At 55.8% G+C, this 19,971-nt stretch overlaps 2 protein-coding genes across 5 annotated transcripts; one reads left to right on the top strand and one right to left on the bottom strand.

Moving 5' to 3' along the window:
* LOC110255205 (ABI gene family member 3-like) lies at positions 4-14,063 on the bottom strand. Its single transcript, XM_003358086.4, is given in 9 exon segments — positions 4-667; positions 987-1,124; positions 2,056-2,183; positions 2,357-2,420; positions 2,423-2,451; positions 2,643-2,728; positions 5,365-5,541; positions 7,094-7,261; positions 13,742-14,063. Coding segments are annotated over 9 exon segments (1,071 nt in total). The 5' UTR covers positions 13,859-14,063; the 3' UTR covers positions 4-503.
* Positions 12,583-18,739, top strand: LOC110255211 (guanine nucleotide-binding protein G(I)/G(S)/G(O) subunit gamma-T2). 4 transcript variants are annotated; one of them, XM_013980995.2, is made up of 3 exons: positions 12,583-12,771; positions 17,356-17,461; positions 18,454-18,739. In XM_013980995.2, the coding sequence occupies exons 2-3, from the start codon at positions 17,378-17,380 to the stop codon at positions 18,577-18,579; spliced, it is 210 nt and encodes a 69-aa protein (XP_013836449.1). In that variant the 5' UTR covers positions 12,583-12,771; positions 17,356-17,377; the 3' UTR covers positions 18,580-18,739. The 4 variants fall into 4 exon arrangements, with proteins under 4 accessions (XP_013836449.1, XP_005668915.1, XP_003358133.1 ...); XM_005668858.3 differs by lacking the exon at positions 12,583-12,771 and adding an exon at positions 14,265-14,605; XM_003358085.4 differs by lacking the exon at positions 12,583-12,771 and adding an exon at positions 14,274-14,733.

Raw genomic sequence — 19,971 nt, forward strand, 5'->3', positions numbered from 1 at the left:
AAGAACGGTGCAGCCCATCGTGGCAGAGCCTCTAATGTAGGGGGCTCACTGAGACACCCCCCCCGGGGGGGGGCGGGGGAGATAACCCACTGCTTGGGGCAGGCAGAGGAGCTCAGCAATTAGTGGAGGTCTTAGAACTGGAGAGCCATTCAACCCCTCTTCCCTCTGTCCCCCCAGCCCTTCAGGGCAATCACCAGGAGCTCATCACGCGTTTTATTCAAAGTTGGCACTTGCAACTGGAGACCCTGTCCTGCACGGCATTAAGCATCCTCCGTGGATAAGATCACCAAGCTCCTTGGCTTCCAGTTCTTTTCCTGTCTGCAGTAGAGCTCTGTGTACTTCCTCTCCCCAGATCCTTCCCACTGCAGCGGGGTGGTGGGGAAGGGGCAGTCACAGCTCATGGCCCCAGGAGGTGTGCAGGTCTAGTCCAGGCTTCACGAGAGCTGGCTCTGGCATGGGGCTCATGGCAGTGCCTGGGTCAGCATCCCAGAGATCCCTGGCTGTCAGCAGCTGGGCTCCACATAGTTCCCAGGGAAGAATCCGGAACCCTCGGAGCTGACGCCCTCACACCAGCCATCAGAGTAGCGGCGGGTGATGCAGATAACGGTGCCCTCAGAGAAGGAGAGTTCGTTGTCCTTCTGGCCGGTGTATGGGTACAGCGTTACCACTGCAGGGCGGGAGGGGAGGGTGCCATGAGATGTGCTTCCTGCAACCATGGGGATGCTGGCGCCCTGCATGCTAGACTTTAGGGAGCAACTAGGGGAGAAGGCTGCAGGGAGTGGGACAGGAGATGCCTTTTCCAAAGCCCCCCCCCCCATTCTTCCCCAGCTGAGCTAATAATGAGGCCAGCTGCTTCCTTTGCAGGGGGTGGGGTGCAGACCACCTTTGCAGAAGGGAGGGGAGGATGACTCTGCGATGGAAGAGTTGGGTGGGGGGAGCCCTGAACCCAGGATCTGGTGCCCTTTCCCGTCTCAAGAGTCAAGTACCTTTCTCCAAGTATGCATCAGGGATCCAGCTAGGCTCTTCTGGCCCAAAGCCTGGTGGGGGTGGAGGTGGAAGCCCCAAGTCGTCTACATCCAGGGGTGGAGGAGGGGGCAGGTCCAGGGGGAGGGGCAGCTCTGGGGCTGAGAGGGAAAAGCAGAAAGGCTGCCAATGTGACAGGGAACCTGCCACTCTTTGAACGTCACTGTTCAAAGAGCAGGGCTCCAGGGTTTATCCATGTTATTTTTTTGGCCAAGCCTGTGGCATATGGAAGCTCCCAGGCCAGGGCTTCGACCCAAACCGCCGCAGTGACATGGCTGGAGCCTCAATTCACTGTGCCACAAGAGAACTCTAAGGATCTACTCGTTTTAGGTAATCTGCCTCTTACCCTCGTTCATCCTGCTCCTCCCACAATGCAGGTAGGAGGTGCTTAGTAAACACTGAGTGACGGTGAATCGAATCGTGTAGGATGAGCAGACTCTGCCACTTAGCTTGGTGAGCCTGAGGCAAGTCAATTTAACTCTCAGGCTCAGCTTCTCTTATTTTTATTTTTTTTTATTTTTTATTTTTTTTGTCTTTTTGCTATTTCTTGGGCCGCTCCCGCGGCATATGGAGGTCCCCAGGCTAGGGGTCGAATCGGAGCTGTAGTCCCCGGCCTACGCCAGAGCCACAGCAACGCTGGATCCGAGCCGTGTCTGCAACCTACACCACAGCTCACGGCAACGCCGGATCGTTAACCCGCTGAGCGGGGGCAGGGACCGAACCCACAACCTCATGGTTCCCAGTTGGATTCGTTAACCACTGCGCCACGACGGGAACTCCCTCAGCTTCTCTTAAATGGGAGTGTGGAGATTCTCTTAGGGTTAAGTTTAAGTGGGAAGGTGGGTGAGACGCTTCGCCCCCGGGGGCCTGGTATAAAGCAGGTGCGCTCAACTACGTTCGCTTCCCCTTCCCCTTACGCCTGTTGCAAAGCATCCACGGAGAGGCCCAATTGGATCCAAGGGGTGGGGAGAAGTGTTGGGGTGAGGCAACGACCCCAAAGTTGAGCTAGGAGGGGAGGGCGGAGCTCCTTACCCGGCGGGGGCAGGGACAGTTCCTCCAGTGGAGGGGGCAGCAGGAAGACGTCGGAGGCAGCAGGTGGAGGGGGCGGAGGTGCTGCTTGCCCCTTGACCGCGGAGACACCACCGACCCCTTCAGCGCTGCTGAAGACCAGAGAAGGGGGGGCTTAGGCTTGACTGGGGGACGCCCTCCCTAACTCTGCATCAACTGGCCCCGCCCCTTTAGTTGTAAGCCCCGCCCTTGTTCTCCTGTGGCCTCTCACCCGCCCCGCCCCCCCCCGCCCCAGCCATCCTATTTTTTGGGCCCGTGGGCTCACCCTGCCGAGGCCAGGGAGGAGGCAGAGGAGGCGGCGGAGAGCTTGCCGTTGGGCACCACGGGGGCTGCACCGGCTCGGGGATCCGGGGCGCTCTCCTAGGGGTGGAGGGGAAGGGTGTCAGCAAGAGGGAAGGCTGCTGGCAGGCAGGGGGTCGGGACGGGGAGGAGGTGGTAGCTGGCAGCTGGCAGCTGGCAGGAGGAAGTTTGGCGCCCGGCTTGAAGCGAGGGTGGGGGAGTCGAGTTTGTGGACTTGGGCGGGGCAGGTTAGGATCGCGGCGAGGCCTCACCCGAGGGTGGCGGAGGCGGGTGCGGCAGGCGCCTTGATGCTCTTTCGAGACAGGGTCCCGGTCCGAGACAGCTGCGTGCTCGAATCCTGCGGGTGGAGGGGAGGGGAAGCAGGGGGCGGGGCTGACTCGTTGCCCCGCCCCCACGCCGCCGTGGCCCCTCCTCCGGGAGAGGAAATGGGGGAGGGGCGGGCGAGGGCCGGGAGAGAGAGCGTGGCCACCGGCAAGTTCCCGCTTCCACTTCCCAGCCCCTCTTCCCACCCCCCTCACCCGCTGCCTGGGTCTTGGGTCTGAAGGCCGCTTCCTCCTCTGCCGAGCCCCACCCTTTTCCCCCCAGCAGCCCCCAGCTCGCTGGTCCCCAACCCTGAGAAACCCCAGCCCCCGCGCGGGGCTGCGGAGGTGGTAGGGAAAGGACCTCCCATTTAGAATCGTCCCCTGTTGGCCGGCCTGCGGCACTGGCTTTGGGGAGTTGGGAGCAGAGAGGGGCAGCACCCTTGGAGTGTTCAAGTGACAAGGTGCAAACACACGTGCCAGGGAGCACCTGTGTGACGGACAGCGTTTGCCCAAGAGAGGGTGCACGGGGAATGATGTCTTCTGCTGTCCTTCAGGAGGGACAAGACAAAAGGGACTTGAGCTGAAGCACGAAGAACTTAGGTTGGACAATGGGTAGAATGGACTTGTGACTGAAGGAGGGAGTGTACTTTCTCTTTGGGGGAAGAAGGTGTGTTAAAGGATATGGGGTGTGGGGGCGGAGTTCGCTTCGCGGCGCAGTGGTCCATGATTCCGACTAGGAACCATGAGGGTGTGGGTTCGATCCCTGGCCTCGCTCAGTGGGTTGAGGATCTGGCATTGCCGTGAGCTGTGGTGTGGGTCCCAGCCGCGTCTCGGATCCTGCGTTGCTGTGGCTCTGGCGTAAGCCAGTGGCTACAGCTCCAATTCCACCTCCAGCCTGGGAACCTCCATATGTCGCCGGAGCGGCTCAAGAAAAGGCAAAAAGACAACCAAAAAAAAAGAAAAAGAAAGAAAGAAAAGGATATCAGGGGGTCATTTAGATACTAGGAAGCTTCTAGTGTCATCTGGAGTGTTGCAGTGTGGGGACAAGGAATCAACAAAATGGGCTCAGAGTAGTTCCCCTTCGTAGCTCCGAGGAAACGAAACTGACTGGCACCCATGAGGATGCAGGTTCCATCCCTGGCCTCACTCAGTATTCTGCGTTGCTGTGAGCTGTGGTGTAGGTCACAGACGCAGCTCAGATCCGGAGTGGCTGTGGCTGTGGCTGGCAAGTGCAGTTCTGATTCAACCCCTCGCCTGGGAACCTCCGTATGCCATGGGTTTGGCCCTAAAAAGACAAAAAACAAAAACAAAAAATGGGCTTAGGGGTTTGTGTACTCTCCCACCTCGAGAGGAGATGGGCTGTGAAGAAAAGACCAGAGTCATTCACCATGTCCCCCTTTGAGCTGGCTGCTTCCCGGCCGCTTCCTGCCCAACAGCAGCTCTGGGATGACAGTTCAGTGCAGTGACCTCAGACCTCCAGACAGAGGAAGTTGCTGTGCTCCTGTGGCTGGGGAGCCATTCTCATGCACACCCTGACATACTCCCCCGCCTTCCCCTTCACACACACACCCCACACCCACAAAGGGGGGTGAGGATGGGTGCTCAGATATCACTCTCAGCAGATCCTGTGAGTAAAGGTCAGTTATGAAGAGAGGGGTCATGAAGCTTTTTGGTTTTTTTCCTCTCTCTCTTTTTAGGGCCACACCCGCAGCACATGGAAGTTCCCAGGGTAGGAGTTCCCGTTGTGGCTCAGTGGTTAACAAATCGGACTAGGAACCATAAAGTTGTGGGTTCGATCTCTGGCCTCCCTTGGTGGGTTAAGGATCTGGCATTGCTGAGAGGTGTGGTTTTAGGTCACAGACTCAGCTCAGATCCCGAGTTGCTGTGGCTCTGGTGTAGGCTGGCAGCTACAGCTCTGATTAGATCCCTAGCCCGGGAACGTGCATATACCACAGGCACGGCCCTAAAAAGACAAAAAAAAAAAAAAAGAAGTTCCCAGGCTAGGAGTCTGATCGGAGCCGCAGCCACTGGCCTACGCCATAGCCACAGCAATGCCATCTCCGAGTCGCATCTGCGACCTACACCACAACTCACAGCAACGTCAGATCCTTAACCCACTGAGTGAAGCCAGGGATTGAACCCACATTCTTGTAGATACTAGTTGGGTTCATTACCACTGAACCACAATGAGAACTCCATGAAGATTTTATTGTTTGGGTTTTTTTTTTTTTTTGGTCTTTTGAGGGTCGCACCCATGGCACATGGAGGTTCCCAGGCTAGGGTTCTAATCAGAGCTGTAGCTGCTGGCCTAAACCACAGCCACAGCAATGTAGCATCTGGCCCATGTCTGTGACCTACACCACGGCTCATGACAACGCCGGATCCCTCACCCACTGAGCAAGGCCAGGGATCGAACCTGCAACCTCATGGTTCCTAGTCGGATCCATTAACCACTGAGCCACAACAGGAACTCCGGGAGTCTCCTCTTTAAGGAGGCCTTGTGGGGTGGGGCAGCAACTTAGGATGATGGCTTCAGGGACTGAGGAAGGAAAGAGGCCGCAGGTGGGGACAAGAACATGGCCGTGGAAGAGAGCTGAGGCTCTAGAGAGAAGAGATCGGTGAGGCAGAAGAGGGTGGGCTGTAGAGAAAGAGGAGGGGCCCCTCTCTTTACCTTGATCCCATGGCCAATGTCGTCCAGGCAACCAAAGTTGAGGGGTTTCCTGTAGTAGGGTGTCAGGGGAGGTAGGCTCTCGGGGGCGATGATTTTCTGGCTGGGGGGCAGCCGCTGGACGGTGGCTAAAGTACCGATCTCCCTTCGGGCCACCTTCTCCATATGCATGTTCACCATCTGCGACACAGACACAGGGTTGGAGGTGACAGTGAGATGGCCTCTGCCCAGCACCTTGCCCTTTAAGATGTTGGGGGGCGGGGGGAGGACCAGAGGAGGCCGTGAAGTCCAGAGAGAAAGAGGGAGGTCTGTCCCCAAGGCCACACAGCATTTGGGAAAAGAGTGGCCAGGGGAGGATGGAGCTACTTTGGAGCAACTTCCTGGCGGAAGAGAACAAGGGTTATTTATTGTTCGCTGAGCAGGAACCAGAGGCAAAGGGAAAGCACAGCATCCCTGGGGGTGCAGGGAAGAGACGGGGCTGGCTCGGGAGCAGAGCGGGTCAATGCAGAGGTGGCTGAGAATTGTGGCTGGAGCAGCTCTCCCTTTGGGGGGACACTATGAAGTGAATTAACTTCCTCTTGGAATGTTCTGTGGAGAAACCTGCAGCCCCGGGAGGGCGGGACCTCCAGCCTGCTGGGGTGAGAGGAAAAGACACACCCACACGGAACCTGTGGAGGATACACTGGCCAGGCTGATGTGTAACTGGAGCTGTGCGGGTGGTTTATGGGGCAGTGGCTCGGCCAAGGATCCAGGAAGGAAGGAGGAGGGCGTGTGTGCTAGATAGGGTGGGGGGTAGTGGCAGTGCTGCCAGGGCTGAGGATACCTTGCCAGGCAAGCACTGTGGGTCTGGGATTTTTCCTAAGTCACCGCCTGTGTTAGGATGGAAACTGGGTCCATTTGCCTCTTTCCTGTCCCATGCAGCCCCCGTGATGGGGCGAGCCTACTGTCTGTCATATAGGAGAGAACTCAGGGAAAAAAAAGTTCTGCCAGGGAGTTCCGGTCATGGCTCAATGGGTAACGAATCCGACTGGGAACCATGAGGTTCTGGGTTCCATCCCTGGTCTTGCTCAGTGGGTTAAGGATCCGGTGTCGCCGTAAGCTGAGGTGTAGGTCGCAGATGCGGCTCAGATCCCACTTGGCTGTGGCTGTGGCTGTGGCTGGTGCCTACAGCTCCCATTAGACCCCTAGCCTGGGAACTTCCTTATGCCATGGGTACAGCTTTAAAAAAAAAAAAAGAAAAGTTCTGCCATCACAGAATTCCTGTTCTGATGGAGCAGCAAGGCCCACCCCTGAGACATAGCTACAGAGACAAGAGGGCTCAAAAAGCCTGGCATGTGCGTTTGGACATGGAGGAAGGCAGCAAAGAGCTTTGGCTCTAGAAGGTGTCTGGGAGGGGCTTCAGAGTTGGGGGCTGAATTTCCCGTCGTGGCGCAGTGGTTAATGAATCTGACTAGGAATCATGAGGTGGAAGGTTCGATCCCTAACTCCACTCAGTGGGTTAAGGATCCGGTGTTGCGATGAGCTGTGGTGTACGTCACAGACACAGCTTGGATCCCGCGTTGCTGTGGTTCTGGTGTAGGCTGGTGGCTACAGCTCTGATGAGACCCCCAGCCTGCGACCTCCATAGGCCACGGGAGCGGCCCTAGAAAAGGCAAAAAGACAAAAAAAAAAAAAAAAAAGGAAAGAAAAAAGAGTTGGGGGCTGACGTGAGCAGTCTCCCCACAGCGCTTACCAGGCCCAGTGTGCTCACTCGGGCTTCCACTTGCCGCAGGGCAGCCGCCTGAAGGTCCAACATACGCAGAGTGTTTCCAGCCAGGTTGCCCACCTGGTAAGCCACACTGGCCAGGGCCTGGGTGGCGAAGGCCATGGTCTCCTCCAGCGCCTTCCGCTTGTCTGTGGCCTGAAAGACACGCAGTCCTGGCCTCAGGCCACCCTGTCTCCCTGGATCCTTGGCTGGATGGGCTAGGGTGGGGTAAGGGATGAGGCAGGCGAGGGCTGAGCTGGGAGAAAGCCTCAACCCTTAGATGGTTCAGGTGTTTTCTCGAAGGATGACATGGGGGAAGTTTCCCTGGTGGCTCAGCAGAAACGAATCCACCTAGTATGCATGAGGATGCAGGTTTGATCCCTGGCCTCGCTCAGTGGGTTAAGAATCTGGAGTTGCCGTGAACAGTGTTGTAGGTTGCAGATGTGGCTCAAATCTGGTGTGGCTGTAGCTGTGGCTGTGGCGCAGGCTGGCAGCTGCAGCTCTGATTGGACCCCTAGCCTGGGCCCCTCCATATGCCGCAGGTGCGGCCCTAAAAAAAAGCAAAAAAAAAAAAAAAATGGCTTAGAGAGGGAACATCAGGGAAGTGAAGTGAACCTGTGGCCCTGGGATCTGGATGTAAGGTGAGGAAAAGATACCCTGATACCCTTCTCAAATAGTCAGCCTGAGGCTTGGCTCTACCAGCTTCCTGGGCTTTGGGGGAGGTGGATGGCACAGTAAAAAGTGAACAGTAGAAAGGAAAGAGGAAGTCACTACTGGCTGGAGGAGATATTCTCAGACTTAAAAACCAAACAACCAAACTCAGGCACCCATCCCAGATCTTCTTCTTCTTCTTCTTTTTTTTTTTTCTTGGCTATTTAGGGCCCCACCCGAGGCACTTGGGAGTTCCCAGGCTTGGGGTGTGGAATCGGAGCTGCAGCTGCCAGCCTACACCCCAGCCACAGCAACACGGGATCCCAGCCGCATCTGCAACCTACACCACAGCTCACGGCAACGTTGGATCCTTCACCCACTGAACAAGGCCAGGGATCCAACACTCGTCCTCATGGATACTAGGAGGGTTTGTTACCACTGAGCCACAACGGGGAACTCCATTTCCCAGATCTTCTAACCAGAATCCCCTGGGAGTGAGGCCAGTGAATCTGCACCTCTAAAAGCTCCCCTGGTGCCTCCTATGCTCCTGGTTTAGCTCAAGTCTGCAAGTTGGTTTCGGGGTAGCAATAACCTGTGGTCCTTTTTTTTTTCTCCCCCTTTCTTTTTCTGCCGAGCCCATGGCAGGCAGAAGTTCCTGGGCCAGGAATGGATCCCACGCCACAGCAGTGACAACGCTGGATCCTGAACCCACTGCTCCACCAAGGAACTCTCTGGTCCATTTTATAGATAAGAAACTGAGGCCCATGAAGGGTGGCATCATTCATTTCCACCGGTAGCTTCCCAACACTCTGAGAGTCAAGCAAACCTCTGGCCATGGCTTACATGGGCCCCCCGAGGGTGGCTCCTGCTTTCCTCCTCCTCCTCCTCCTCCCCTTCCACTCTCCCTCTCCCGCATGGTCCTCCTGCCACACTGGCCTTTGGGTCTCTGTTCCTGATCAAAATAAGATTGTTTCGGGAAGTTCCCGTCCTGGCACTGTGGTTAACAAATCCAACGAGGAACCATGAGGTTGCAGGTTCAATCCCTGGCTTCGCTCAGTGGGTTAAGGATCCAGCGTTGCTGTGAGCTGTGGTGGAGGTCACAGAGGCAGCTCGGATCCCACGTTGCTGTGGCTGTGGCATAGGCTGGCAGCTACAGCTCTGATTGGACCCCTAGCCTGGGAACCCCCTTATGCCACAGGTGCGGGCCTAGAAAAAGACAAAAAAAAAAAATTGTTTCTACCCAAGGGCCTTTGCACTCATTGTACCTTTTTCCCCCTTGGGACTGTGCTCATGGCATGTGGAAGTTCCCAGGCCAAGGATCGAACCCATGGCACAGCAATGACCTGAGCCACAGCAGTGATAACACCAGATCCTTAACTCACTGAGTCACCAAGGAACTCCACTGTACTTCTTTCAAGAATCCTTATTATTAAATCGCTCAGCTCTTCAGAGATTACCTTCTGGCCCCAGCTAATACTTCTGCATTTTATTTTTTTATTTTTTGTCTTTTTGCCTTTTCTAGTGCTGCTCCCGCGGCCTATGGAGGTTCGCAGGCTAGGGGTCAAATCAGAGCTGTGGCCACCAGCCTTCACCACAGCCACAGCTATGCCAGATCCAAGCCTCATCTGCAACCTACACCACAGCTCACGGCAACGCCGGATCCTTAGCCCGGCTGAGCGAGGCCAGGGATCGAACCTGCAACCTCATGGTTCCTAGTTGGATTCGTTAACCACTGAGCCACACAGGATGGGAACTCCGTTCTGTATGGAGTCTCTGTCAAATTGACTCTGTTCTCTTTTCTTCAGAGCACTTAACACTATCAGTAATTATTTATCTGTGAACTTTATTATCTGTTCCCTCACCCATTCTCTCTCTCTCTGTCTCTCTGTCTGTCTCTCTCTCTCTCTCTCACACACACACACACACACTAAAATAAGTGCTTGGAAAGAAGGAAACTCGCGTGTTTTATTCTGCATCCTTTCCTGGATTAGTGCCCAACACATACATGATACTTAATAAATCCGTGTTCGTTAGTTAATCAGCAGATTGCATGCCAGCCCAATCACTTGCTGGGCATCATCCTACTGCATGCCAGGCACTGTGCCAGGTTCTGGCCAGGGCCACACTTCCAGTCGGTGGTGGTGGGGTGGGCAGGGAGTGGCTGAAGACAGAAGAGCGTTTTTTTTTCAGTCCCAGATCAGACTGTGGGGGCTGGGACAAGACTTCTCTGGTCATTTGGTTCCCCAGGCAGCTTCCTCATCCCAGGACGGGACATTAAGGGGAGGGGGGTATGCCAGGGCAAGTCTGGGGAGAGGCCCGGGGACTGACCAGCAAGACTGCACGCTAGGGTCTCCTTGCTGAGGGCCCTCAGGGGCGCTCAGGGCCTGTAGTGGAGAACAGACCTAGAACCTATCCAGACAGGATGCTGAGAGAGACCCGGGGGCCTCCGGGGTAGCCCAGGGCAGGCTGGAGCCAAAGGGCAGGCCCAGAAAATCTTCTGTCCCCCGCTCCCGTCAGGTGGTCCTCCCTGCTTTCTGTTCCAACAGAGGGAGCGAGCTGCTCATTTGCATTCAGTTTATATCTCATCGCATCAGCATATGTAACCAAGGGCCTTGAAAAAGCAAAAGCAAAAAAAAAAAAAAAAAAAAAAATCAAGCCCAGGAAGTTAAAACCAGAAAGGACAGCAGGTCTTAGTTTAGCTCAAAACCTTCCTTTAATATGTGAGGAGAAGTTCCCATTGTGGCGCCTCGGAAACAAATCCAGCTAGGAACCATGAGGCTGGATCCCGAGTTACTATGGCTGTGGTGTAGGCCAGCAACTATAGCTCCAATTCCACCCCTAGCCTGGGAATCTCCATATGCCATTAGTGCGGCCCTAAAGAGCGAAAAAAAAAAAAAAAAAAATTAGGTGAGGAGATGAAGGCCCAGAATGGAGCGGTGACAACTCCTTTGGTCTTGGCTGGCCTCCCCTGTACTGTCCCCTCCCTGGACTGGCATGCGGAATGCATCACTGGATTTTACCCGTCCGTCCAAACAGGAAAAAAGGTCTGCTTGGGCCCAGGTCTGGGAGGCTAGAGCCCGGATGCCTCCTGTCCCCTGGCTTGGGTTTTGACCCAGAGCCAGGTCTGGAGAGACGCAAAGGCCTGGCAGCCATCGTCATGGCTGACTGTTTATGCATCATGCAAATCACCTGCCTGAAAACTCGTCGGACCCTGACAGAGAACTCTGCAGGTGACCCCAGCCTGCCCTCCCCCATTCCCCAAGGGTCTCTTGACACCTGGTTGGGGTAGAGGGAGGCGGGGAGGGAGGTCGTGGGAACCAGGCCTTGTTTAAAACCAGCTCTGAGAAGTCACCCAAACCCTTCCTAGGCGTTTCCTTCCCCAAAACCCCCAGAGAAGCCGGGAGAAGTAACGGGTTGTGTGGCCTGGTAGTTAGTGTTCTGCATGAAGAAAGAAGAAATGCAGGAATTCCCATCATGGCTCAGCGGTTAACGAACCCTACTAGTATCCACGAGGATGCGGGTTTGATCCCTGGCCTCACTCAGGGGGTTAAGGATCTGGCGTTGCTGGGGCTGGGGTGTAGGCTGGCAGCTGCAGCTCCAGTTCGACCCCTAGCCTGGGAACACCATATGCTGCGGGTGTGGCCCTAAAAGGCAAAAAGATGAAAAAAAGAAAAAGGAAATTTGCCACAGGTCCAGGAGATGGGAATTGGCCTCAGGTCTTGGCGATCTCCAAATCTCTACGTACACTGTGCGCGCAAGGGAGGACCAACCCAGACGTGCCTTGAGATACGCAGAAGGTGTTTAAGGAATGGAAGGAGCGCCTCCATCCTAGTCCGTAGGAAGAGCGTGCCTTCTGGTGCTGGGAGAATGGATGGTTTACAAGCCATGTTCCAGCTCATCTGCAGTATCTACAATTAGTCATTCAACATCTACACTCAGTGTAGCTTTTTTTTTTTTTTTTTTGGTCTTTTTGCCTTTCCTAGTGCTGCTCCCATGGCATGTGGATGTTCCCAGGCTAGGGGTCCAATCGGAGCTGTAGCCTCCAGCCTACGCCACAGTCACAGCAACGCCAGATCCGAGCCACGTCTGTGACCTACACCACAGGTCACGGCAATGCCGGATCCTCAACCCACTGAGCAAGGCCAGGGATCGAACCCGCAACCTCATGGTTCCTAGTCGGATTCATTAACCACGGAGCCACGCACCATGGGAACTCCCAGTGTAGCATTTTTAACTAGAGGTGTGTGTCGGGGGAGCTCTGGAGTCAGAGTTCCCATTCAAGCCCCACTAGCTTGGAGACCTTGGGAAAGTGAGTTAACCTTTCCAAAGCTCCGCCTTCTGGTTGTGAAGTGGGAGTGCTCCTTGCCTCCCAAGATTGGGGTGAGGACTGAAGGAGACAATGAGGGCAGTTAGGGGGGCAGAGTATCTTAGCTGTTGTTATCATTGGTGCTCTTTATGTATGTATTTGTTTATTTCTCTCCCTCTCCTGTTCTTTTTCTTTCTTTTTGGGGGGGCCGCAGGTGCAGCATATGGAAGGAAGTTCCCCAGGCTAGGGGTGGAAACAGCCACAGCAATGCCAGATCCTAGCCACATCCACATCATGGCTTGCCCACTGATCCTTAACCCACTGAGCGAGGCCAGGGATCAAACCTGCATCCTCATGGGTACTGGTCAGCTTCTTAACCCACTGAGCCACAGTGGGAACTCCAACATTGACTTTCTTTAAGCTGCCATTTTCCCATAAACACTTACTCCTTTTACTATTGTTTTTTCAACACCCCTTGAGCTGGGAGGTCCCAGTGCACATAAACTGTCTTAACATCATACCGCGTGTCAGGGAGGGGAAGGCTGAAAGGAAAGGGCTCAGCCTGAGGAGTCAGGAGGCCTGGGCGGATGCCCGGCTCTACCATTGCCAAGCCGTGTGACCTTGGACAAGTCATCTTGCCTCCCTGAACTGCCGTCTCTTCATCTCTGAAATAGGAATAGCGATACGGTCTCGCAAGGCGATTAAGAAGGTCAGTGAAATAACAGAGGTGCTCTATCATTTCTTTTTTTCCTTTCTGGCTGTGCCCATGTCATGCAGAAGTTCCTGGGCCAAGGATCGAATCCCTGCCACAGCAGCCCTGAGCCCCACCAGTGACAACACTGGACCCTTAACGACTAGACCGCCAGGGAACTCCTTAGAAAGCCATTCTAAAATGCCACTATCCTTGTCTTTTGCTTGTAGCCTGCTCCCAGCTGTCATATGGTCCATCCCCCTGCCTCTGAGTCAGACCCCATCATTTTTTTTTTTTTTTTTGCATTTTAGGGCCACACCCGTGTCTATGGGGGTTCCCAGGCTAGGGGTCTAATTGGAGCTATAGCTGCCAGCCTACACCACAGCCACAGTCATGCGGGATCTCAGCCATGTCTGCAACCTACACCACAGTTCACAGCAACCCCAGATCCTAACCCACTGAGCAAGGCCAGGGATCGAACCTGTGTCCTCATGGTTGCTAGTCAGATTCGCTAACCACTGAGCCACGCCGGGAACTCCAGACCCCATCTCCTTAACCCGGTGTAGTCTGACCTCTCTCAGCTCTCCTTCAGATATCAGGGAGAGACCTTCCCTTGGTGCATCTCAAGTTCACAACAAAGTTTGGAAAGTTCTGCTGAAGTCGCACCTAGAGCCATCCTCAACAGGGAAGGTTGGCACCAACAGGTGTGCGAGGCCAAGTCTTTGGGCCTCTGGATATGATGATGAGGCTGGGAAGGAGCCGAGGCCCGTGGCAGGACGGGGTCGCACTGCCCAGGCTGGCATCCCTGAGGCTCTGGAGGAGAGAAGGGGGCACCGTGGGGGTTTGGGGAGCAGGGTCAGTGTTCAGGTTTTGGGGGGCTGGGGTGAAGCTGATCTGGGTCGGGGGCATATTTCAGCCGGGTCCAAGCCAAGCACCTGTCAGGACAGGCTCCAGGCGCCTGGTGGGGCTGGGGTGCGGGGCTGCCTACCTGCACGTAGTTGTCCTCGCAGTAGTCCGCGACCCGCAGCAGGGCGCTGTGGTTGCCCCGCAGAGCCTCCCGGGCCGTGGGGATCTCAAACTCCTGCAGCTGCTGCAGCTCCGCCATGGCCCCCGCCTCTGCTGGGCTCCCCGGGGAGCCGGCCGGTTTTGCACCTCACCCTGCCCTTGATCGGTCGCTCCGCCTTCTCTCTCTCTCACTGCTTTTGGTTTCCTCTTTGTGAGAGCCCCAAACCTGCTCGCAAAGGGCAGGCATGCTCATTCTGGGACAAGAGGAAGTCAGTCCCTGCTCCCTGGGCCTGTGCCTCTCTGTCCCCGCCTAGGGGAAGGGGGAAGCGAGGGTTGGGGTGGGGGGGTGGGGGCGGGGGAGAGGGCCTTTGGGGGCCCAGCCCCCCATTCTCTCCCCGCAGAGGAAGTCAAGATGGGGGCGGCTGTGATTGCTCCCTGGGCCTGGAGAGGAAACTGCAGCGCGCATGGGCTGGGGTGGGAGACTAGGAGGAAGGGGCTGGCCTGCTCCGGGGGGGTGGAGATGAATTTTCCACTCATGGAAGGGGAGGAAAGGGCAGAGGGTGGGGGCTTCCTTGGGAAGCTCGGGGATGAGTCACCAAGAGACAGGGCACTGGAGGGTGGAGAGGATATGGAGCCGGATCAGGCTGGGGGGCTGTGGGCCGGCAGGGCGGCAGCAATGGGAAGCTGCTGATGCAGCAGCCGAGAGGAGTCAGATTGGACGCTGGGAAGATACAACCAGAGGTCCCCTGAGAAGGGTTATCAAGTCTCCGAAGGGTACCCTGCCGTGAAGACCTGGTGTACACACTCTGTGCCTGATGGAGGCAGGACAAGATGAAACCGACCAAAGGTAGCGTGAGGGGCTCAGGCTAGATGGCAGGAAGGACTTGGCTTGGAGAAGCACCAGATTTAAATTCCAGATTATCCGGTCGGTCTTAGGAGGCAGAGGTGGACCGAGCACTGAGCCAGCCTCAGCAGGTATGTGCCCCATTTTTTCCTGCATCACAGAGGACTCAGGATGACCTCTGGGGTCCTGACCTGATCTCAAATTCTTCTTCTTTTTTTCTATTTTTGGTCTTTTCAGGGCCACACCCGCAGCGTATGGAAGTTCCCAGGCTGGGGTCAGCTCAGAGCTACAGCTGCCAGCCTATGCCAGAGCCACAGCAATGCAGGATCCGAGCCGCGTCTGTGACCTACACCACAGCTCACAGCAACAGCCAGATCCTTAATCCACTGATCGAGGCCAGGGATTGAACCCACATCCTCACGGATACTAGTCAGGTTTGTTACCACTGAGCCACAACGGGAACTCCTGATCTCAAATTCTTAGAGCTCACAGCTGGGAGTGGGACTTGGATCCTGGGGCAGGGAAAGCTTGAGATGAACTCTGGCCTCCTCCCCACCCCTTCCACTGAGGAGTCGAGTGTCAGTCTAGAGTCAGGAAGAAAAGAGAATCCCGGCGTTCCCGTCGTGGCACAGTGGTTAACGAATCCGACTAGGAACCATGAGGCTGAGGGTGTGACCCCTGGCCTTGCTCAGTGGGTTAAGGATCCGGCGTTGCCATGAGACGTGGTTCGGATCTGGCATTGCTGTGGCTCTGGCGTAGGCCAGAGGTTACGGCTCCGATTGGACCCCTAGCCTGGGAACCTCCATATGCCATGGGTGCGGCCCTAGAAAAGTCCAAAACACACACAAAAAAATTAAAAAATAAAAAGAGAATCCCTTACTGACCACATTGGTCCCATAACATCTGCTCCTGGAGAGGGTCCCTTGTCATTGGTCAGGAGTCCATCTCAGCAGGAGCCCAGGGACTGCTCAAGGGCATAGCCGTTGTGCGGTTCTGGGAGAAAACCAAGAGCGAGATCCAGATGCGGACTCTGTGCTCCGGGATGGCCGAGGGAGAACCACAGGCAGGGCCCCAGGGAGGCATGGAGGCAAAAAAGCAGGGACACAAGTGTTACAGGTGGCCACGGCCCCCAGCGCCGATGGGCACAGCATCCTAAGTGAGTGCCTTTTCATTGAATGGGTGAATGGAGCCTGAGCTGGGAGAACCTTGTAAGGGGAAATTGTGGGGCTTGAATGGGGGACACAGCGGCTCCCCAGGACTTGCCTCTCTGGGGAGAAAGAACAGCCTCAGAGCAGGCTCAGAGGTAGGGAAGCAGAGGGCTTGGGGGAGAAGGCAGGGAAAAGGGAGCTTGCAGGGCTGGAGGGTGAGAACTAGAGAAATGGGCTCTAAGCCAGAACCAGAGGGGTCCCTAGGGGCATGGGGCTGATGCCGGGGGGGGGGCGGGGGGTGCAGGGGGCCGGCAGTGGTGGCCGTCTTGGAGGCTCAGGCTGCCGGATGGGCTTGGAACCTTGAGCCTATGATCAGCTTAGGCGTGAGAGATTTGGGCTTCCAGACCATCTGCTTTATCCAAAGACTTTCAGCTGATCAGGAGCCAGGAGGCTCAAACCCCATCTTGTCTGGGTCGGGGACAAGTGGCTTGAAGTGCACGCTCTTGCTTGGCAGGTGAGAGGGGCTGCGGTTGCACTGGGCTGGGATCTCGGCTTACAGTGGTTGACATGAGGCACCGGGCAGGCCTCCCCGATGACCCTGGAGGAGGGATGGGGGGATGATGGTGACGGTGACGATGATAATTGTATCGAGTTCATTATGCGCCAGGCGGTGTGTGAGAGTATTTCACATGTGTTGTGGTCCTAGGACTCACAATAATCAGGAAAGGCAGGTACTACTCATTATACCCATTGTGAGGATGGGGAAACGGAGGCTCCAGGAGGATGATCAACATTGCCTCAGGCCACACAGCGTGGAAGCAGCGGAGTCACAATCAGAGTTGGGGAGTTCCCGCTATGGTGCAGTGGGTTAAGAATCTGACGGCAGCCACTCTGGTTGCTGCAGAGGCATGGGTTCTGTTCCCAGCCCGATGCAGTGGGGTTAAAGGATCCAGCTCAGACTGGAATCAGAGCCCTTCTGTTAACCCTTAGGGCACTCGCGCCTCTGACAGGACCTGGAGTTTCCTGAAAACTTCTGCCTGTGTCATTCGGTGGAACACAAACTTTGCTTCCAAATCTTTTTTTGTTTTTTGTCTTTTCTAGGGCTGCTCCCGTGGCATATGGAGGTTCCCAGGCTAGGGGTCCAATCAGAGCTATAGCCGCCAGCCTACACCACAGCTCACGGCAACACTGGATCCTTAACCCACTGAGCAAGGGCAGGGATCGAACCTGCAACCTCATGGTTCCTCGTCAGATTCATTAACCACTGCGCCACGACGGGAACTCCTGCTTCCCAAATCTTGCTCAAGGAAAGAAACTCCTTTTCTCCCCCTTCTCCACGCTCTGATTTCCATTTCCGCCATAGATAGGTCCTTCTCCAAGGGCCAAGATCCCATCAGACTGGAGCATCCTCGTCTCTTGAGCCTGGACTTATGATGGGGCGGGGGTGGTACAGTGCATACCCGGTAGGGGTGAGCAATGAAGGGCCTGAAGGGAGGCCACAGAAGGCAGGGGGAGAGCGGGGAGATGCTGAGGTGTAGAGAGTGCAGAGAAGGGAGCTGGGTGAGCCCAAGGGATGTACAGCTTCGGCTGTGGAATCCTTTCCAGGACCTGGTCTCTCCGGGGCAGGATGGCCCAGGATCTCAGCGAGAAGGAGCTCTTGAAGATGGAGGTGGAGCAGCTGAAGAAGGAAGTGAAGACCCCAAGAGCCCTGGTGAGCCTCCTCCTCCCTTCCCCACACCCTCTCCTCCATCCCTTTCTGGTCCCCTTGGAGCCGGGATGCGAAGGAGGAAGTGATGGACAGCAGGGCAGTGGAAGGAGATCTAGCTGCCTCTGGAAAGAGCTGGGATAGGGAAGGAGGCCAGGGTTTGAGCTCACGAAGGTGCGCAAGAGATGGGCGCAGAGCCTGGAGGGCTCCGTGTATCCAGCCTGCTCCAGCCCTGTCCGGAGTGGGGCCTGGCCAAATGGCCCTCCCAGTAAGAGTTGGTCTTTGGGGTTCTGCTCAAGGAACTCGCACCCCTCTCGCATCTGCCTGTGCCTCTCCTCTTTTTCCTCTCTGGCCTCAATCCCCGACCCTGCCCAAGAGAATGTATCCTTTTTCTTTCTTTCTTTCTTTCTTTCTTTTTTTTTCTTCTCTTTTTGCCTTTTTCTAGGGCTGTTCCCATGGCACATGGAAGTTCCCAGGCTAGGGGTCAAAGCGGAGCTGTAGCCTCCAGTCTATGCCAGAGCCACAGCAACATGGGATCCGAGCCTCATCTGCAACCCACACCAGAGCTCATGGCAACACCGGATCCCTCACCCACTGAGCAAGGCCGGGGACCGAACCCTCAACCCCATGGTTCCTAGTCGGATTCGTTAACCACTGCGCCACAACGGGAACACCCCTTCCTCTTTTTACTTTTTGTCCTTTTAGCGCCGCACCATATGGACGTTCTCAGGCTAGGGGTTGAAGCAGAGCTGCAGCCACCAGCCTACACCACGGCCACAGCAATGTGGGATCAGAGCCGCATCTGTGACCTACACCACAGCGTGCGGCAAAGGCGGATCCTTAAGTGGCTGAGCGAGGTCAGGCATCAAACTAGCATCCTCCTGCTCACTAGTCGGAGCCACAGAGGGAACTCCCAGAAGGCTGTTTTCTTGAGACTGACTCAATCATGACTCCTGAGCAACAGACAAGGGCTAGAACCACGCTCTGCTTTCTTGCAGATTTCTAAGACAGGAAAGGAAATCAAAGATTACGTGGAGGCTGAAGCAGGAAATGACCCTCTTCTCAAAGGCATCCCTGAGGACAAGAATCCCTTCAAAGAGAAAGGCGGTTGTCTGATAAGCTGATGGCACTGGAGCCCCTCACCCAGACTGCCTGCCCCTCCTCAGCCCCCTCCTCAGCCAGAACCAAATGTCCTGGGTCACCCAGGCAGCCGGTGGCTGTTCACTGTCTCTTAGAGAATGAGTAAAGACGCCCGGCTCCACGCACTGGCAGTCCGTGCCCTAGTCCCGCTTTGAGCTCCTTTCTCGCATCCCTCCACCACCTGCTGGGGCACTGCTGACCCCACTTGGAAATGTGCTTGGAGAGCTTCCCCAGGGGCAGCGGGTGGCACTTTGTGGGGTCTGAAAAGACTGCAATTCCCTGAGCTGCTCCCCCACCCCCACCCCGGGGTGGGGGAGGGAAGTCCTTTGGCAACAGTTACTCCTTAGAACCCCCTCCCCTTTTCCCCTCCACTCTCTTCCTAAAACCCGTCATTCCCATTCAGGAGCTGGGTCGAGGACTGGAGTGGGGGCGTCCTTCTCCCCCCGTCACATCTGGTCCCGGGGAATTCCGCCTAGTCATTTAGATCACCCCAGCCGACGTGAGGACAAAGAGCCTGTAAAGTCATGATTTCTTCACTGTTATTGAATGTCTGCTCCATGCGAGAAGCAGGATAGAAGAGGGGGGGACATGGAGTTCCCTCTGTGGCGCGGGGGGTTAAGATCCTGACTGCAGAAGCTCGGGTCGTTCCGGGCGTGCGGGTTTGATCCCTGGCCTGGGAATATCCATATGCCACAGGTTCAACCATAAAAAGAAAAAGAAAAACAAACAGACAAAAACCCTCAAATGCCTCTTATTCTCATAGAATCTAGCAGAGGAGACGGGAAACAAGAGTTACAATTAAATCGGTTAGAGCTACTCTGGGGAAAGCCGAGAGTGTTGTAGGGACACACAGCGGGCAGACTTTCAGGGCAGTGAACAAGGTCACAGTCAACTGCGGCGGGCAAGTGGGGAGGGGGGCAGACCCAGGAGCAGTAAAACATGGAGCTGGAGGGGACTGTGAGGTCAAGTCTTAAAGGACATTGCCATGAGCTCAGGTAAGAACTTTCTTTTTTCACCCTCATAGCAACAGGAAGCTTGTGAAGCTCTTTAAACAGCAGAAGGCCAGGCTTTGATTAGCATAAGGGAGGCTGGATCCTGCTAAGGGCTGGAAGACTAATTCCTGCGTCTTGGTAGCAAGAAGATTACCGTCTAAAGGAGCCACCGACAAGTTCCCGTCGTGGCTCAGCGGTAATGAACCCGACTAGTATCCATGAGGACACGGGTTCCATCCCTGGCCTCGTTCAGTAGGTGAAGGATCCCGCGTTGCCGTGAGCTGTGGTGTAGGTCACAGACGCGGCTGGATCCCGTGTTGCTGTGGCTGTGGCACACGCGGGCAGGTGCTGTTCTGATTGGACCCCTAGCCTGGGCACTTCCGT

The sequence above is a fragment of the Sus scrofa genome, chromosome 12 (genome assembly GCF_000003025.6).
Source record: "Sus scrofa isolate TJ Tabasco breed Duroc chromosome 12, Sscrofa11.1, whole genome shotgun sequence".
NCBI lineage: Eukaryota > Metazoa > Chordata > Mammalia > Artiodactyla > Suidae > Sus > Sus scrofa.

Coding starts and splice junctions, on each gene's coding strand:
- LOC110255211 (XM_005668858.3), top strand. CDS start 14,574: ATGGAGGCAGGACAAGATGAAACCGACCAAAG. Junction 14,606..17,355: donor CAAGATGAAACCGACCAAAG/GTAGCGTGAGGG, acceptor AATCCTTTCCAG/GACCTGGTCTCTCCGGGGCA. Junction 17,462..18,453: donor TGAAGACCCCAAGAGCCCTG/GTGAGCCTCCTC, acceptor GCTTTCTTGCAG/ATTTCTAAGACAGGAAAGGA.